The following is a 19,134-nucleotide window of genomic DNA, read 5'->3' as shown; positions in this document are numbered from 1 at the left end:
AAATTCAATTTTACTAGCATCTGTTAGTTTGTTATTTTCTACTTGGGTATTTATTATTTCTGCCTAATAGCTGTTTTCTGTTGGATAAAGAAGACCCTTTAATCCTGTTTATGCCCTATAGCAGTGATGGTGAACCTTTTGGGCACGCCCAAAAGTTTTAGAATTCCCAGCTGATTGGCTGGGTCTTATTTTGTTGCCCTGCACAGGAGAACAGAGCTGGAAAGTGGGTTAGTGGGATGGGAATACAGTATCCTTCCCCTGCTACACCCACCAAGCCATGTCATGCCCACAGAACTGGTAGTAAAATTTGTTGAATCCCACCACTGCAGAAGTTTGCTCTTTCTCCTTAATTCATCTCTGCACATTCTAATATTTTCCTGATTACTTCCTTGTCTTTGGGAATCTTGTCACCTTTCCAATGTTGTGCGCACACATATCCAAAAAGCAAGATGCACCCCCTGTGCATACCCCCTGCCCCCCTTGCATGTGCCCACCATGTGCCCCACTCTGTGCATGCATCCCCCATACATGCGTGGCACAGACCTGAAGGCCAGCTGGCCGGTGGGAGGTGTGTGCGCATGTGTGGTGGAGCTGAGCTAGGGCGACGGTGCATTTGTGCCTTAGGTTGTCCACCACTGCCCTATAGGATCAGTAGATAATTTTTTTAATAATTTAATGTTAAGATATCATATAATTGTAGCTTTTAAACTATATGATTGGAGAAAGTGTTGGGGCAGCATGTCTGTGTAGATTCTTTTTTTTATAATAAGTTTTTTATTTTTCAGTTTCAAAAATACAAACATTTCATTTTTTTCTCAAGCAGTGTGTCGTCTAGGCACAAACACCTCTGTGCCACATCCTTCACCATTTACAACATCATTTACGTTCACATTGATATTATTTATCTAAACTTAGAGTTAAGATACATCAATCAGCTAAGTATTATACAACTCTTCTGGTGGTAGTACCTAATTGGGGTTACATCTCATTATTCTCATCATACATATAATAGCAGTTATCTTTTTCTATCTCTATCTTAATTTGTTTTCTATTCTCCTTTATTCTTTATTTCCAAATTCCATTTTTATTCTTCAACCATTGATAAAATATTTTCCATATCATATAAAACTCAGTTTCGGAGGATGGTATTCAGCAGATTCTGACCAATTTTGAAGAACTGGTAGCAGAAATTTTGAGTAGTTCAGAGAACCGGGAAATACCCCCTCTGACTGGCCCCATCCCCATCTATTTTCTGCCCCCTGAGTCCCAGCTGATAGGCTGGGTCTTCTTTTGTTGCTCTGCATAGGAGAACAGAGCTGGAAAGCAGGTTAGTAGGGTGGGAATAGAGATTTTACAGTATTCTTCCCCTGCCACACCCACCAAGCCACACCCACAGAACTGGTAGTAAAAAATTTTGAATCCCACCACTGCTGAGGTTTGCTCTTTCTCCTTAATTGCTAGTGTTAATCTATTCATCTCTGCACATTCTAATATTTTTCTGATTACTTTGTCTTTGGGACTCTCCTTACCTTTCCAATGTTGTGCAAATACCATTCTAGCTGCAGTTAGTACATGAATAATTAAATATACGTTCTCTTTGTTATATATTTCTAAAGCACCTGTAGGCCAGACAAGGAATAATGGTTGGAAACTGAACAAGGAGAGATTTAACCTGGAACTAAGGAGAAACTTTCTGACAGTGAGAACAATCAACCAATGGAACAGCTTGCCCTCAGAAGTTGTGGGAGCACCATCACTTGAGACTTTCAAGAAAAGATTGGACTGCCATTAGTCAGAAATGGTGTAGGGTCTTCCGCTTGGGCGGGGGGTTGGACTAGATGACCTACAAGGTCCCTTCCAACTCTGATTACCGTTCTCTGTTATAAACTTCAGGTAAAATCACTAACAGAAATATTTCTGGTTTTAACTCAATACATTATTTTATCATCTCTTCAAATCATGTCTTTATTTCCATCCAGTATGTCTTTGCTTCTCCATACGTCCACCACATATGATAGTAAGATCCAGGTTTCTGGTGACATTTCCAACATTTAGCTGACTTATCTTTAAACATCTTTGCTAACCTCACCGGTGCAAAATGCCAGCTATAAAATATCTTATACAAATTCTCTTTATATGCAATTGACATCATTAATTTATAATTCCTATCACACAATTTCTGTGGAGATTCTCAATAATCCAGGTCATAATTGTCTCAAAGGTGCTTTTTCAAAAGGCAACTGAATTTTTTTTTTCCTTGAGGAAGACCTTTCGCTTCTCATCCAAGAAGCTTCATCTGTTCTGGCTGGATGGTGTGGGCGATGGAAGGATTAGTGACAGGATGTTGGAAGGATTGGATTATATTTCTTTGCTATCAACTGCTATCATATTAGCACTTTCCATGAGAGTTCTTGAGCTCCAATACATCATTCAGATATGATAAATTATCTCAGAATCTACTTGCTGGTTGTCAAATGATAGACAATTATTACATGGTTTTCAGTAGTAATTTGAGATTTTCATTGTATTTCAGTAAAAAGTTTACTTAAATTAGAATGGAACACGTGCAAGTGTTTGTATTTTGAAGAACCTGATTTGCACTGAGAATGCCTCCATCCTTAGCACTTGTACAACTCCAAGCCAAGGTGATCTTGCATTACTTGTTTATTAGGAACTGATCTTAGTAAAAGCTCTGGACTTCTAATGGGTGTTAGGGTAGGCCACCCTGGCCTGCCTCTTGGGTTTTATATATATATCTAGTAGCAATAAAACTATAAATTATTAAAATTATGGTAAAAAGAAGGGGGAAGGAGCAAGGTGGGTGGTGGAATCTGCTATTGATCCATCAACCACCTCCAGTGTGAAACACTCCTCTGCCCCCAAGTTGGGGCCTCAAGCAACGGACAGAGCCAGGTCTTCAAGCCCTATAGAAGACCAGGAGGGTGGGAGAAGATCTCATCCAGAAGAGGGTAAGGTATTCCAAAGGGCAGGAGCCATTACATTACTATCTTTTTGAAAATTACAACTGTAGCTTTCTATGTTCCTCATTCAACTTCATTTTCCAAAAAGCTTAGAAAAATGACAATAATGCACTAGAGATTGTTGTGATAGAAAATTTATTTAAAAACAGGTAAAAATTTAACATTATATTTAGTGTCATGATCATAGAAGTAGTTACAGCTTAGATTAACTGTTTACAATTTATTTCTCACCTCTTCAAAGAACTGACAGACAGGAATGCTGACATTTTACCTCAAATGGAATGTGTTGGCTATACCACAACTAAACACAAAAATAAAACAGCATTTAGAAAATAAAAGTTGTGAAAAGTTTTGATGAAATTGCTCCTTTGAACAAGATTCAAGATACTGACACTATACAATGTTCAAGCAATATCATTTCAAATTCAGTTATAGTAGACATTAGCAGCTGGGGAAATTGAATGACAAGAATTCTGTGCAAACTTTAAACAAACGCTCAAATTTACTATAACGTTCTCCCAAAATGAATAGCTATTTTGAACCCGATGGGATTCAATAGAAATCAGCATCGATTTTGGCAAAGGACTGCATCAAAACAAAGAAACATAGTATTCAAGTAGTTAGGAATTGAGTGCAACTCTAATGGCTGTTTACCTTTGTGTTCAAATCATTTAAATGATAATTTAATTCCACTGTAACATAAATAAGTTCCATATATAATTATTAAATAATACCTCTACATAGGATTCTACAGCAAATGAACACACACTTTATACTTATGGATTTTTAAAGCTTGAAATGGTATCAACTTAACCACTTGGCTCTGTTTAGAATGGGTCTGTCTGCCTCTACCACCGGACTCTTAAAGGGAAGAGGTAGATGCCTGGTGATGTAACATGGTCGGCTTGGTGATATCAGAAATTGTCTAGCAAATATGCTGACACAATGGCAGAGGGAGTGCTGTTTACTAGTTTGCTTAAATCAGGAATTTATTTTGGACCAGGATTACTGTATATAAAGTAAAGTTAAGCAGTCTGGGAACTATTTACCTTTTAATGCTACAATTATCTTCTGCACAATAGTATGGCAAATGATAGAGGATGATGAAAGTTATGAACTGAACCTCTTCCTTAAAGAGGCCAAACACGCCTGCATTCTATTTCGTACCTGTAAAAAGTGGTAAGGACACAGACTATGCTGTATGCCCCAAATACTAATAAATACAGGAATTGCAAATTTCCCTTACGTTTCATCCTGTAGTTTCATCTAGCTACCACCAGCTAATACTCTTATGTTTAAATATTAAACAGTAGTTTAATGTTGTATGTACCTCAAGATACATGCCACACGTGGCTATAAGCACTGTGAACTGTGCGCTCAAGAATGGCTGAGATCTAAACAACTGTTTTCCATTTATCTGATAGCATTGGTATAAATAATAAATAAATATCTAGTACTGAAGTCCAAATTCAAGATGCAACAATTCTGACACTATAAATATTAAATATGCTAATAAATTAAATCTCATAACAAACTATTAAAAACTTATCACAGTAATATCTCATCAGGGAAAGAAGAGCCTGAGTGAACTGGGAACTTGCCATCCCATTTTCACGTACATGTGTGAGATGCTCTTCTCTGATTACCATACCAATAGAAGGGAATGAATGCTAATCTATAAAAAAATTATAAACAATCAGTTTTAAAACGAATTACAACTTAACCCAGTGTTTGTCAACCTTAGCAACCCTTAAGACTTCCAACTTTCCTCAAAGCCAGAATTGCTAAGTTTGAGAAACAGTGACTTAAGAGAATGGAGTGTTCACGATAGAAGACAATAGCTTGCTTTTCACAACATGCTGAATCTCAAGCAACTCAGGTCCACTTTAGTCTAATCTAACATGTTGTACAAACTCAGTTAATATTATTTCATTTAGAGCTAAATTTATCTGAATTACTTTATTGTCTCCTACTTTCAGTGTATTAAAATGGTGTATAAACATTTAAAATAAATTAAAAACAAAGACAGAGAAGCTGGAATTCTGCCTGCCAGAGCAATCCTGCCAGACAAAGGCAGGGCTTAGGACTTCCTTTTGTGCACAGAACTATTTCAGCTTCAAGGTCTTTAGTGAGAGTTCTCCATAGATTTCCCTTATGTGCTACAGTGCCTCAGGGCCCGGAAAATCATATCCATAAATTTCTGGAGTTTGCAGAGAACCAGGTAACTTCCAATTTCTCCCTGAACTTCCACAAATCTGGGCTCATTTTCTGCCTGTGGATAGACAACACTGGTCAGGCTGCTTTCTTCCATCTGAAACAAAGATTAGGGAAATTGAGGAATCTCATATTAATAATTAACATTTGCATATTAACTCCAACACTATCTAACTCGGCCTTGCCTTGCATGTTATTCTTGGATCAATCCTATTGCAGCCAATATTGTCACTATCATATCCCCAAGTCCTCTTCAATGACCTTATTTTAATAAATAAGCACTGTGTGTGTCAAGGCCCGGGGCAATGGGATGTAACTCAGCAGGGAAAACATGGTCCCAGCCTTCAGAAAAGCAGAGAGAAGCATTTTTCTCCACAAGGAGCAGTGGGTCAAGGGATATGCTCTTAAATACATATTTGAGCTGGTGTAAGCAAAATAATGCACACAGATATATTTACTTCCTCATGCATAAACACATCCCTACTCTTTGCCCTACCACAGTTGCAGCAACCATTTTATAAGGCATGCTTGAGGATTGCCTTGGTGCAGTTTGTATATGTTAGGATTAATGCATGAACAGGAAAAATGCTCATACCATCTAAAATGAAGTTCAATACATAGAAAGGTGTGCAAAAGCCAGACACTAGGATTATCCAAAATGCGAATAGCAAAAGCCTAAGTATTTATTACTTTGAAATTTATGCTTATAAATTGACAAAGGCAAAGTTTTCATTTTACAAGACTCAATATACAATTGTTCAACAAGTAATAGCAACAGAGGTTATTCCTGAAGATGAAGTGTGTCAGTAATTTAAAAAATCTTCCCGCAAACTCAGCACTTTGGGCTGGATTTGAGTGCCGAAGCAGTCCATTTCTTAGATCCCATTTAAAAGCATCTAGCCACCACTACTCTATGAGGACTGAGTAGTGTACATCGTGCAAATACCAGGGCCATAGAGTACTTTGGATCTGATACTAAAAAAAGTGCTCTGGAATACTAAAATAACCCGTGTTCAATAGCAGGAAAATCCCAATGGTCTTCCCTTTCACAGCTATTGTGTGATCCCACAAAAAGATAAAGCCTTTGAGTGTTGCAACAGATGCTATTCGTGTTCCATGTATCCTTTGGAAACTGAATCTAAAGCACTCTCCATATCTGCAATTTTTAGAAACTTACCTTCATAGTTCATCAAATTCACCAAGAGAACATTGCTAATGTCCAGGTAGGTGATTTGCTAAATTATTATAACAGATTCACACCTATATTAAACATTTCTTATATTCCCCTTAGATTGAGTGGTTTCACCTCACTACCTGGTTCTAATTCTTTCCCAACTTAAAGAGTATTTATGCAACTCCTCACCTGTTGTTGAATGTTGTGGGACAAGTTGGAAATATCCAGTTGAACACTAAGCACTTTGTCAGAGTAAGTTGTTAAGATTTGGTGAATATGCGAGAGGTAACCGGAGTAGGTTTGGAGGCCTGCCTGTATCTGATTGAAGCAGCTTTCCTACATGATATAAATATAATAGGGAATTATTACAAAAATTATTATGCATTCCTTATTCAAATTTCAGAAAAATATTTATTTGATTACAATAGTGTTGTACCACTTGTGTTGAGAGACAAGTTGAGCTGCGTTTTCCAGAGAGTGGAAAAAAATTATTGAAATTATGAAAAAAGTGATTTCCACAAAAAAATGTACACATATTTTGATTCTGCTGTGCCACAATTAAAAGCTATGGTATATTAATTACAACTGAGGTTAGAGATAAGGAAACAGTGACACTATCCAGGAAGAAATGTTAGAATTGCCTTAATATGGATAAATATGGACATTTTCTACTGTTTTAAATTAAGCAATGAAGGGTAAACTGAAGGATAAAAAGTGACTTCATTTCACCTCATTTTAAGCAATAACCAGTCAGTATATACTAGGAAATAATAGAGTAACAGTGGAAAAATTGACCAAGTTATAAATAGTGGCAGCTAGAAAAATGTATTTTGAATAAACATACATTTTAATTATTAGACAATAAAATAGATGTTGATTATGCACTAGACTTGAATTTAGAGCTCTTAAGATATGCTTACTGGGAAAACAGATGGGAATTTTCTCTTAATACTGTTATCAGTGATATTTACCTATTTTGTAATATTCTTCTCTGGAGATGTTGGATATTGGATAGATACATAAAATATAAACACTCTGAAACTGTCTGCTTTTAAAAAAATCCATTTAGACTCAAGATCAGAGAATTAGAATAAGTGCATTGCTGTCTTCTTTCATTACTGTTTAGGGTTTGCCTATTCATCTTTTAATTAACAAATATTTCACAGTTGAATTTGACATCAGCAGTACTAATGGCCAAATTTGAAGTAGGCACCCATCAGTGTAGTTATACACTTTTTAAGAAAGTACACTTAATGCATGTGTACTGTCAGTGGAAGCCCCATTAAAGAAGGTTGTTTTAAAATTATTAGGATTAGAAAAAAGATGGGCCAATGACAATAAATGTGATTATTACATCTCCAGTGAAATCAAGCTACTGATTTAGATGATTATTGATATTACATGGAACTACACAAAGAGTGCATATCCTTGTTATGGGGAATGTGTAAAAAACTTGAAAGAATAGAATCCACAATAAGGTAGGTGGGCATTTGCAGGAGTGAATACCATTACTGGCTTAAAATCAATATTGCTTTTGTTTCTGCTTTGGTTTGTCTGCAGTACTTTTATAGTACCTGATTATGGATAATACAATCTCCAAGAGTATCTTTGTAAATATGTAAACTGTTAATGTTAAAATAGGAAAAGGTCCCCCTGAGCACCAACACAGGTCCTGTCTTAACTCATCCTAATTTTAAAGGCATCTATTTTCCTTCAGCAAAAAGGAAAAAAGGAGGCAATATGATAAAGTATAATTATATACTTACACGTATACCTGAGAACCAAATTATTTCCAAAAGCATTTTTAAGAAATTAAAAATAGTTGGTGGCTAGGGTCAAACACAGTCTTCTCAGACAAATCAATCACCAGCTAGAAAAAGAGCCAATCTGGGTAAAAAAGGATCCCCAAAATCTAGAAAGGTGATTAAGAAATATCCTTATCAGCTTACTTATAAGGAAGGATACTTAGTCATGTAAGCTGGGGAATTCTGGGAGTTGAAGTGCATATGTCTTAAATTTGCTGAATTGAGTCTAGGCAGACAAACAGCACATTGGTTGTGAGAATATTCACAGATGCTCTTAAAATCACAAACATTGCCATGATTTGTTAGAAAATCATGTGCTGCTACTCTAGTACTTCATCGAAGGGAAAAATGTGTTTAAGTTACAGTCAGATGAGTTTTGCTACTTACCATGTCACAGGGGTCCTGCTGGCAATGAGAGATGTTAACTTGTTGAATGCCCAAGAGTTTTTCTATTGCCATCAGTTCTCTGTTGCTGCCAAAGCTCAATGCTTTACGCTGGAGGAAAAAAAAAAAAGGAAAAGATTGAAGAGATATTTCTGTGATTTTTTTTAAAAAAGAGCAAACATATTTAAGTGCTTTTATATCCTTGCTCCCTAAAAGCAGTATTTTACAAAATCCTTCCTGTCCCCTAATCCTATTTTTACTATCCTTCAAAATCCAATGAAGCTCAGAGAATCTGAACAAGGTTTAATATGTACTTATTAAAAGAATGCATACTGTTAACTATGAATATAAAGATTCAGAGGTAAAATTTAGCCTTTATTATTAAGAATAATCCTAAAGCCTGTCCTCACTGTAAATTGTGCCAAGCTGTACTCAGTTTGCAATACTAAAGTTCTCATTACTGTTGTTTTGGTCCAGCAATGGCTGGATAACTCCAAAGATACTGTAAGCTATTAATGAAGAAATTATCTTAGTTACAGCTAACTTTAAGATTTATAGGTTTTCACGGTTTAGCTGTATACGGCTGATATGCAAATAGCAGTAAGGACTGAATAATGCTACATTCTGACATAGCAAATACTCATCTTGAGACTCACCATTTAAAATTTCCCACCAAGTTTCTAAATCTTTGAGCAGGATGCTTTAAAGTGTATGAGTAATGTCTATGGAAATCTCAGAAGCTAATGAGGACCTGTTGGAGATATGACTTTCAGCAATTAGGAGATTTCGATTGTTCTTTTCATCTTCCTCATGATTTACAAATTATGCTCTACTAAAAATAGGGATGCACTGAATGCACATTAGCTACACAGAGCTAAACAGTTAAAACCAATCAAACTTAAAGGTAGCCATGACTAAGGTAATTTCTTCATTAATACCTTACAGCATCTTTGGAGTTATCCAGCCGTTGCTGGACCAGAACAACAGTAATGAGAACTTTAATATTGCTTCAATGAGTGATTTTATGAAGACACTAGAAGTTAGTGGAAAAATGATAGAAAATCCTACTGGATTCATTGACGCTCCCCTGTAGTACAGTGAAATCTGATTGAACCCTTTGAAACTGAACACAATGAGACACAATTTATAATGAGAACAGGCTTTAAGATTGTTCTTAAAATAAAGGATAAATTTTACCTCTGAATTGAGAGCCCTATTCACCATAAGCTATTCTTATACAAATCACTATCCACACAATCCAAACTAAAATAATTATTTAAAGAATTGCAACGTAGCATCAAGCAAGTAATTCCACTCCCTTTGCATTTAGTAAGCCTTAAATTCCAGTATATTTCATATTCATTTGACAGATTCAGTCAAAATATTCCCTTCCAACACCCAAAGAGGAAGGCATCAAGAATGCTAAAGTTTGCTGGCTTGTTTGCAAACAATTTTCCTCCCTTGAGCTTTGACATTCTGAATTGGCACAATCTTACATGTATTCCGGAAGCACGAGACAGAAATATTTGTGTAATTTTAGTAGGGAGGGGTTCTATTCACAGTGCTAGGAAATACATGAGATTAAGACTTTTTGGAAGACCGACCTGTAATTTATGGGAAGTACTAGAAAAGGAACCCATATCTGAATGATGTTCCAAGTATTTTATGTGAAAATCTCAGTCACTATGACTTTTAACTTTCCCTATGTATAATGCTCTAATTATTTGTCTATCACTTTTATCAATTATGTCGCTATTGTAGAAGATATTTGGCACTATGGGCATCAAGGTACCTCTAAGTAACACTCTTCATGCCAGGTTTTCAGTACTATTAAGTTTAAACTCTATGTTTTGCAGATGTTGCTGGACTGTAACTGCTGGTTTCCTTCATTATAGCTGCTAAAAGTTGAAATTCAACATTTGCAAGATTGATTTTCCACTCCCACAAGGGTTTGGGTAGGTTTGGTGGGTTGTGGATCAAATTCAACAACTGCACGTGGTTTTATAACATGAAGCATCTTCATCTAACTAAAAGAAAAGTCAACTGCAAATGCTCTACTGTAGTATCGTCATAGTTTTAACCAGGTATCCTAACTGATCTACTGATTAATAGTTCAATTCCTTTGTTCAAGAATGCAAGAACTTCTGTAGATGAGTTATGAAGCAATAGACTAGCACATCTAAGTGCACACTGAACGCACACCCTCAAAAATAATGGTTTAAAGCCATATCTGTGCTACCTTATCTCATTCAAGTCTTTTATATTACCCAGATTCTTCCCCAAATCCTCCATTATTTAAAATTATGCATTGATTTAAGTAGTGAATTAAAGGGTATTTCAGCTTTGGGATTCTTTGAAATAACATTTCAGTGGAAGCTTAACAGAAGAAAATCAAAAGTCTTCAAGTTTATTACTTCAATACATTTAACCTGACAACTTTTTTCCCTTCCACTATTCAACATTTTCCATTAGTCTGAAATTCTTCTGTATTGTTTCAATATAATAGGGATAGTTTATGAATTTTAGATTTAAAAATAGGATTTCATCTAGCTGTATTACACCTGAAATTCATAAATGTCTAGGCTTTCATGGTCAATAACCATAATGGCTTGGAAATTTAGTCCCAAATGCAAATCTCCAGGTTAAAAATATTGAGTTAAAACTTCTTAGAAAAAAACCAAACCTACCAAGATTTGCAGCTATATATCTGCTTTATTTGTATCATTGCAATGAAGGATTTACCCAATATAGCTGGCAAACATTTTCATCAATATATTCTAATTAATCTATAGATTTGTTTCCCTCTACCACTACAGTTTCTTTACTTTTTGTTAGAAACTTGGTATACAGCAGTTTAATACATGATTGACTCAAAAGCCAATTCATAAATGCTGATAACATAGCTCCAGCGCCTTTAAAATAACCTGAGAAACTTGTTTTACAAACTATATGTATATCTCTTTGTAGATCTCTCTTCACCCAGCATATACTTACCAGAAGCCCATTCAATACAAGGAGATCAGCCTTTATCCGCATGGCAAACTCCTTATTTTTCGAAACAAACTGATGTAAGCCAGGATCTCCAGAAAACTCTGCGTGCGGTGCACCTAAGCACATTAACCAAGAAAGTGCAATACTGACAAGAAGAAGACCACCTGGGAAAATAAAATATACAATGGTGAGGAGAGACGTCGTTTAAAAAACTAGACCCACTCTATCTAGGTGATACCAATGTCTACACGATTGAAACCATTATGTGATTATCATTTATCAGCTCCAGCCCACCCTCTTCACTTACGACGTCCCTTCTGCCGCTTTTGTGATAAAACAAGGAAAACTCGAGCTGAAGGGGCGCCGTTCAACTCCCCATAACTAGAGCCAAGACGAAAGTACAAAGCGCAAGTGAGTGGAAAACGGATTCTGTCAAAATTACTCTATCATTCTAGCACGTGCAAGAAACCCAGCGAGACTCAAGCCCGGAATACGGGTCTGCCGCCAACCTTTCCGCGTCAGGAGCGTCCCTATCACGTGGCAACGCTGTTTATTTCAGCCTTTGGCTTAGCCTGACGCGAGGTCCCGCAAGAGCTACAGCGGGTTTTTCGAATCCCAGTTGCCCAGCTCATTTGAAAAAGGCGAAAGTATCAGTAGGCTGGAAAGCGAAGCCTCGTCTTTCGTTCTCTGAACTTTTGGGAGAACTTCGAGGCACATGCCAGAAATTCCCCCTTCCTTCCCTCTTAAAGGCCAGTCTTGACCTCTGTAAATAAAACCATTTAACCAGCTCAAGTTTTATTCTCCTACAATCAAATCCGGAGAGAACGGGTTTCCAATCTGGGCATTTCAAAGCTTCTTAAACATTCCTGAAGGCGGTGCTAAGGAGGAGCGGCCGGGAAGGTAAGCCAGGACTCGTCCCTCCTTCCTTCCCTCCCTCAGTCGCAAAGGTGGACAATTGTCCCAAAGGCGGCGGAAAAGTGCTCCGGGGAGCCCTCGCCGCGAGGGACGCCCCCCAAAAGCTGCCCTTCCCGAGCAAAGCGCCACCACGAGGAAACTTACCCTCTCGTCTCGGGCCACGCCTGGCCGCGACGAGGAAGGACCTGCCCCGAGTGCTACTTACTCCGTGTTGAATTCATCCTTCTTCAGAAAAGCCTTTGGTCTCGCCCACTTTCTCCGCCCTGTTCTTCGAAAACGACGCGCTTGTGATGCGGGAGGCACTGGCGAGCGGATGCCTGAATTGCTGTGAACCAAACTCTTCTCCATTGGGGGTATTTATAGAGGGAATATTCAGGAACTTCCTCCGGGCGGTGAAAAGAGGAGGGGCACTGGAGGCTAATTGAGAGGAGTGGTGTTAGGTTATGACTCTCACATTTTTTTGTTCATGCACTAATTACGGTAAATTTAAAATCCACTGAATGTCCTTGATCAGGGTCAAAGGGTGGGTGATGAGGATCTTCAAAAGGGGCCTATTTCTATTTCTCAGGAATGAATAGTTTCACAGGTAATCGTGGGATTGTTTAATTTAAGCCTTAAGAGAATTCACAGCTGGCTCCAACATTGATATAACCTGTGATCGTTTAAAACTTTATTGGAATAGCCCAATAAGGAGCTTAAACTTCATGTTTAAAGATAAAGTATTATTTTATGGAAAATTAACGCAGTAACAAAATGCTACTCTATTTTTTTAAAGTTTTCTCTCATGATTTAATTTAAAGAGTTTATAACTAAAAGATCATGTATTTTCCCAATCTTCCAGAGGCATTTTATTTCTCAGATTCTGGGCCTTTCTTTCCTCATATATTTCTTTACACCTTCCATTATTTATTTACTCTAGAACCATGGATTGATTCCAAGAGTTACGCCACACTTATCGGAATAGGGCTTGACAAACAAAAAACTCATTAATTTTAATAGCTTAATAGAAATTCTGAATCTGCCTAGTAAAAATAAAAGGCATGAGTAAGATGGGGAGACCTGATATGTGTGAAACAGATCTGGTGTCTTATCAATCCCAGAGTTGATAAGAGCATCCAGACTGATTACAGCTACTTAAAATGGTAAATGCTACCACGGGGTAGCATTGAGTCTGCAGCATACTCTCATAGAACCATAGGAAAAAAATTGGAAACCCACTACTGCCCATGTTTCTTAACCTTGGCAATTCTTAAAAGGTGTAGACTTTTCCAGAATTTCCCAAAATAACCTATCCAATGTGCCTTGTCGATTGGATGGACCTGCAAATGTATGGATTAAGCTGCCCAGAAATTAATGGTGTGTTTTTTTCTCTCCTGTAAGATCCTTGTAATAGATAACCATATAACATTATAATCTGCCCAGATAATTTTGTTCTAGAATATATTAACATTTAATAGAATATCCCCAGACAGCACTGGATCATTTTAGCAGGCAACATGGACTGATTCTAAATGATGAAGGTTCTTCTTAAAGAATGTATGGTGGATTAAAGCTAAACATGATCTGCAGAACGGCAGTTCTTTATTCTTTTCTGTATTATATGGCTAAAGTATTCCTACTGTACCACTTCATACTTTATATAGTGTCCAGTATGTATGGGAAGCTTTAGGCCAGATCTTGATTGTATGTCAGCCTAGCTTTAAAACATATTTGAATGTTTATGATTTAACATATTTGAATGTTTATGATTTAACAAATAATGAACTCTGCCCCTTTAATTAAATCATCCTAACTCTGTCTCTTTTTTATTCTCAATGATTGGGGACATATACAGATAGTCATGCTAAGCAAGGTACTTGTTATAGTCTCTTTTTAATGACTTTTTGGCCACAGTTGTTAAGCAAATTATTACAGTTAAGTGAACCACACAATAGTTAAATGGATCTGTCTTCCCTCACTGACTTGTCGAGGGTTGGCTGGAAAGATTGCAAATGGTGATCACAGGACTATAGGATGCTATAACTGGGATATATACATGCCGATTCTCAAGCACTCAAATTTTGATCATGATTGTGGGAATGCTGCAACAGTTGGAATTGTGAGGACCAGTTGTAGGTCACTTTTTTCAGTGCTGTTGTAACTTTGAATAAATAAATTATTGTAAGTTGAGAACTACCTGTAGCTTGCTTGCCTAGTTAAAATAGGGCTAGGTGATTTTTATTTATTTGTACCTCACCTTTATTATTTTTTATAAGTAACTCGAGGCAGGGAACATACCAAATACACTTTCCTCCTCTTTATTGAACACATCTCCCTCCTCCTATTTTCTCCATAACAACAGCCCTGTGAGGTGGGTTGGGCTGAAAGAGAATTACTGGCCCAAAATCATTCAGCTGACATTCATGGCTAAGACAGGATTTGAACTCCCACTTTCTAGCCTGGCGCCTTAACAACGAGACCAAACTGACTTGAGAAACCGTTATTGACTTAATTATGTTGTGTGAACCAGATCAGATTATCATATTAAATCATCACATGGTTTCTTTGACATCAGTTTTTATTCAATGCATTGTACTGCAGTGTATTGTATACAATTTTATTGTACAGTATATTTATTAAGCCAAATTTACTGCATAATGAGGTAAGTGAATGCAGTCGATATGTTCTTATCTAGAATTGTTCCAAGCATTTTTGGGCAATTGGCCTGCTAACATTGGTGTCTTGAGTTTGTCTGTAAAAATAAGTATTTCCATTCTATTTATTGCAGTGTGATTTACATTTTTGGGAGATGTAATGAAGTAGAGAAGGAGAGAGGTTAAGATTCTTCTGCTATCAATATATATCAGAGATGGGATCTGGGATCCAATTGGATGTCCCTTTAACCTTGGTGAGGAGCATCCAGTGATATTGTGGCCCCATGGGAGACAATATTGCAGTCTTGTGTTTTAAACAAAATTTTGAAATTACGTTGAAGGAATTGCCAAGATGATGAAATTTGTTGAGGTGAAAGTATTTGACATCTGGGTTTCTCCCCCCAGCCCCATTTAGCAAATATTTATTAGGTTAGAGTTAGTCATCTTAAAGCAATACTGTACTTGTAAAGAATTGGCAGTGTTAGTAGTTAAGGATAGACAAACAGGTTTCCTTTCCTAAAATAGAATTTTCCTTTAAGCAAAAAATTCAGAAAAAAGTTAACTATCCCATTCAGAACTAGTTCCTTAGAAGAAAACCAAACTTTGGCTTTAGGTCCCCTCTAGGTTTAGAGAACGGAGAGGCCCCTGAGCAAATCTTTTGGGAGGTCTCCTTCCCACTGTTGGGTCTGCTTTGCTGTCAATTTTACTGTCAATTCCCCCACCAGATCAGGGACCTCAGATCAGTAGGATTGGGGGTCTATTTCAACTTTGCAATAATGTGAAAGATGCCAGAATGGGATGGCTTTTAAAAAGTATGCTTCACCATCTGTTTCCTCCTCTACATTAAAACAAAATGCAGTTTCAAAAATATTGGGCTGTCTGAAGCAGAATTCAAATGTCACTCTCATTCCACAGCTGGCATCATAGCTTTTAAAACTCTGGCTGTTCAAGTACTAGCTTATGCTTTAACCTGCCTTTTAACTATAACGATCCTATTCTCTGCTAAACGGCAAGGCAAGCTCTCGAAGAAATAATTAGCACTTGTAGGTTTAAAACTATTTATTAGAATATTTAATATTGCACTTTAACAAATGAGATCAGATGCCCCTGGAAATAGGGTTTTTCTTCTTCTTCTTCCAGGCAATGCTTCTATTGAATAAATTCCATTGATATGAATTTGCATTACACTCTTGCACAGTTCATATATGGAAGGGCTGTAACAGGAAGATTTATCTCGTGGTCGTGTTTATATTTTGGGGGCAGTGATGCCTTAATTCCAGGAGGGAGCAGAGAATGAAATGGCTCTGATTGTAAAATTTACAGCAACTGAAATAAAAACAAAGTGCCCCCCCCAAAGGTATAGAAAATGTAGAGCTCCCTGATTACTAATTAATAAGGTAACTTCTTACATTCATACTTCAACTTATATTCATTTATGGTTTTTTAATGGAATATGTGCCTAAATTACACATTGAAGAATGTTCTTCATATTGTGCAATATTATATGGGGAAAACCAACCTCTTCCTTCCCATTTAAATATTGTTTGAAATGAAGCGCCACCTTGCGGGCAGTGATGAAATGTGTTTGTTACACAGAAGAGTCATCAGGAAAAGCCTTTTGGATGACTGAGATGGCTGATTCCCTGAACTAATCAGTCCAGATTGGGAAATCCAGGACAATCTCAAATTTCCCTCCCTGCCAGGATGTAGGGGGAAGGAAGTAACAAATTGATGTGTGTGGAGTCACAGGGAACCTTCTCATGTACAGAATTAGCAAAATTTGGGAATGTTGGATAAACTTTGGGAGGATGGGAACTGCCACTATGTTGTCAAGCAATAGCCTCTTATGCAATAAGTATATATAGCCAAAATACAATGTATAAAAATTGACCATATTCATGCTTTCATTCACAACTAAATCGCTAAATAGTTCTCATTAATTTTTAATTAATTAATTAATTTTAACATTAATAAACCAATATGTGATCCCAGTTTGTTATGATATCAATTAAATGCCATGTAAACATGGTTTCTAGTTAATAACTAATGGGGAATACTAACTGAACTTTAATCAGGATCTCTACTGGTTAAAGCCAGTAGAAAATATCTATGGAATATTGATATGATCTTACTTCAAAGAATTCCATTTGAGAGAATTATACATCCAGATTTTTACTTAGCAAATTAGGGTAACTTCCAAAATCACAAAATAGTTGTGATGTCATTAGTGGCTATGATTTCCGCTTCTCCAGCATTACTGATTTCTGTATCTAAATAATATATGATATTGACCCCAGGTAAGCATACAACTAAGGCTTCAGCAAAATCCTATCAAGACCAAATGTAAGTTTTGTGTCTCTTGGGTCCTGGAACTGGACAAATTTCATCTTGGGGAGAATTGCACAATGCCACTCAGATTCAGAACACTTTCTGGGGATCTTCCTGGATTCATACTTCCTGCAATTATGAAGGGAAACTTCATGTGAGCCATTTGTGCCTATTTTTGAATTGGGCAGCCTTGTTCATGATTACTATTTCTTAGCCACTTCCCAATGAGATTATTGCAAGACACTGTTCAATAGGGCTTGAAGATCATTCAGAAGCTTCAGTTATTTCAGAATGCAGCAGAGCAGGTAGTTATGGATGTTCCTCATTATGCCCATGTGACACCTGTATTCAGGATCTATACTGACTTCCTGTAGATTTTCGGATACAGTCCAAGATGCTGGTAATCTTCTATGATAGGACAGAGTATTTGCAGTATCGCTTTCTCCCAAAAATACCATCCCATTCCACATGCTCCAAGAGAGAAGCCATATTCTAGGTCTTTCTTCTACAGCATGGGACCCAGGACACATGCTCCTAACCTCTTCAATGTATGGTTGGCCAAACCCTGCAGGCCTTTAGAAAGGTAGTTAAGACTTGGCTCTTTTCCTGGGTGTGTGGACTAGGATAAGTAAAATTCTCAGTTAGTGAGTTGTATTTTAGTCCTGATTGCTCTTTAGTCATTTTAGTTTGCTTCAATAGTCTGTTTAGGTTTTTTGGTATTTTAATGGTTTTATATACTGCAAGAGACATGTCATTTGTGTTTAGTACATATAAATGTACTAAATAAATAAATACAAACTACTTTTACAAAACAGAAATCAACATGACAGTTTTACTGCCACTGAGTTGCTCTCAATCCCCAGTAATTGTGTAGATAAACACCATGCTTGGAGTGATGTCCTTCCTGTGTCTGGTAAGAAACCATTAGCATTTCTAAGAACATTCCAAGAACATTTTAGATACCATCTAGTTACCTTATCTGCTATATTCATCTCCTACTGCTTAAGAGTTGCCAGCATAGTTAAGCTTTGTTTTTAAACTGTAATTTGCACATGTTTAGAAAAGCTTAACATAAATCTATGCATGATGAAGAATATTAAGTATATATGTGTGTGACTTTCCAAACGCTTGGGAAAACTGCCTAGGCAGAGACTGGGAGAACTGGAGTTGATTCTGTTGAAATTGTCGGCCATGGTGTCTGTGTACCTAAACCAGATCTGTGCCTTTCGCTTTGGTTTCCAATGCTGGCCTGGCTTAAGGGGGGTGAAAGTTCCTGCCAGCACACATTTCTTCACCTTGCTGTCCAGCATCCCCCAGTGGGAGTAGTTCTGGGCAGGATGCTTCAATGGGAACAGCCTTGCGGCAATGACAGTCTGGAGCGAGTTGCCAGTCACTGTCTCTGCTTACCACTCTCCCCACCTAGGAGCTGTGATGGTTCAGTTCAGCATGCTTCTACCAGAGCCTGGGAACAATTGGAAGCTCAGCTATTGGGTTAATCTGAGCTATCATATCTTCATAGAAGTCAAGTCTGACCCCATAGCCGATTAGATTAGGCTTTAGCTTGCCAGCTTCAATACAGATAAAAATCCCCACGCTCTCGTGTGTGTGTGTGTGTGTGTGTGTGTGTGTGTGTGTGTGTGTGTGTGTGTGTTGGAGACAGAGACCCCAGTCTTTCAAGCCTCAGCTTTAAAATCATTCGTACTCTATTC

The 19,134-nt window shown here is 37.3% G+C and overlaps 1 protein-coding gene across 2 annotated transcripts; it reads right to left on the bottom strand.

The window, feature by feature from the left end:
- Positions 1–3,099: 3,099 nt before the first annotated feature.
- On the bottom strand, positions 3,100–12,793 carry CSF3 (colony stimulating factor 3). Of its 2 annotated transcripts, none has more exons than XM_087915366.1 (5): positions 12,670–12,793; positions 11,553–11,713; positions 8,562–8,669; positions 6,559–6,705; positions 3,100–5,292 (listed from the first exon to the last, which is right to left on the bottom strand). In XM_087915366.1, exons 1-5 carry the CDS (start codon positions 12,683–12,685, stop codon positions 5,134–5,136), a joined length of 591 nt encoding a protein of 196 aa, XP_087771492.1. In that variant the 5' UTR covers positions 12,686–12,793; the 3' UTR covers positions 3,100–5,133. The 2 variants fall into 2 exon arrangements, with proteins under 2 accessions (XP_087771492.1, XP_026573376.1); XM_026717591.2 differs by having other exon boundaries at positions 12,609–12,693.
- Between the last annotated feature and the right edge of the window lie 6,341 nt (positions 12,794–19,134).

Source organism: Pseudonaja textilis, chromosome Z (assembly GCF_049901715.1).
Source record: "Pseudonaja textilis isolate UNSWEBS1 chromosome Z, rPseTex1.2, whole genome shotgun sequence".
In the NCBI taxonomy this organism is placed as follows: Eukaryota; Metazoa; Chordata; class Lepidosauria; order Squamata; family Elapidae; genus Pseudonaja; species Pseudonaja textilis.
This window is presented reverse-complemented; position numbering and strand designations above follow the sequence as displayed.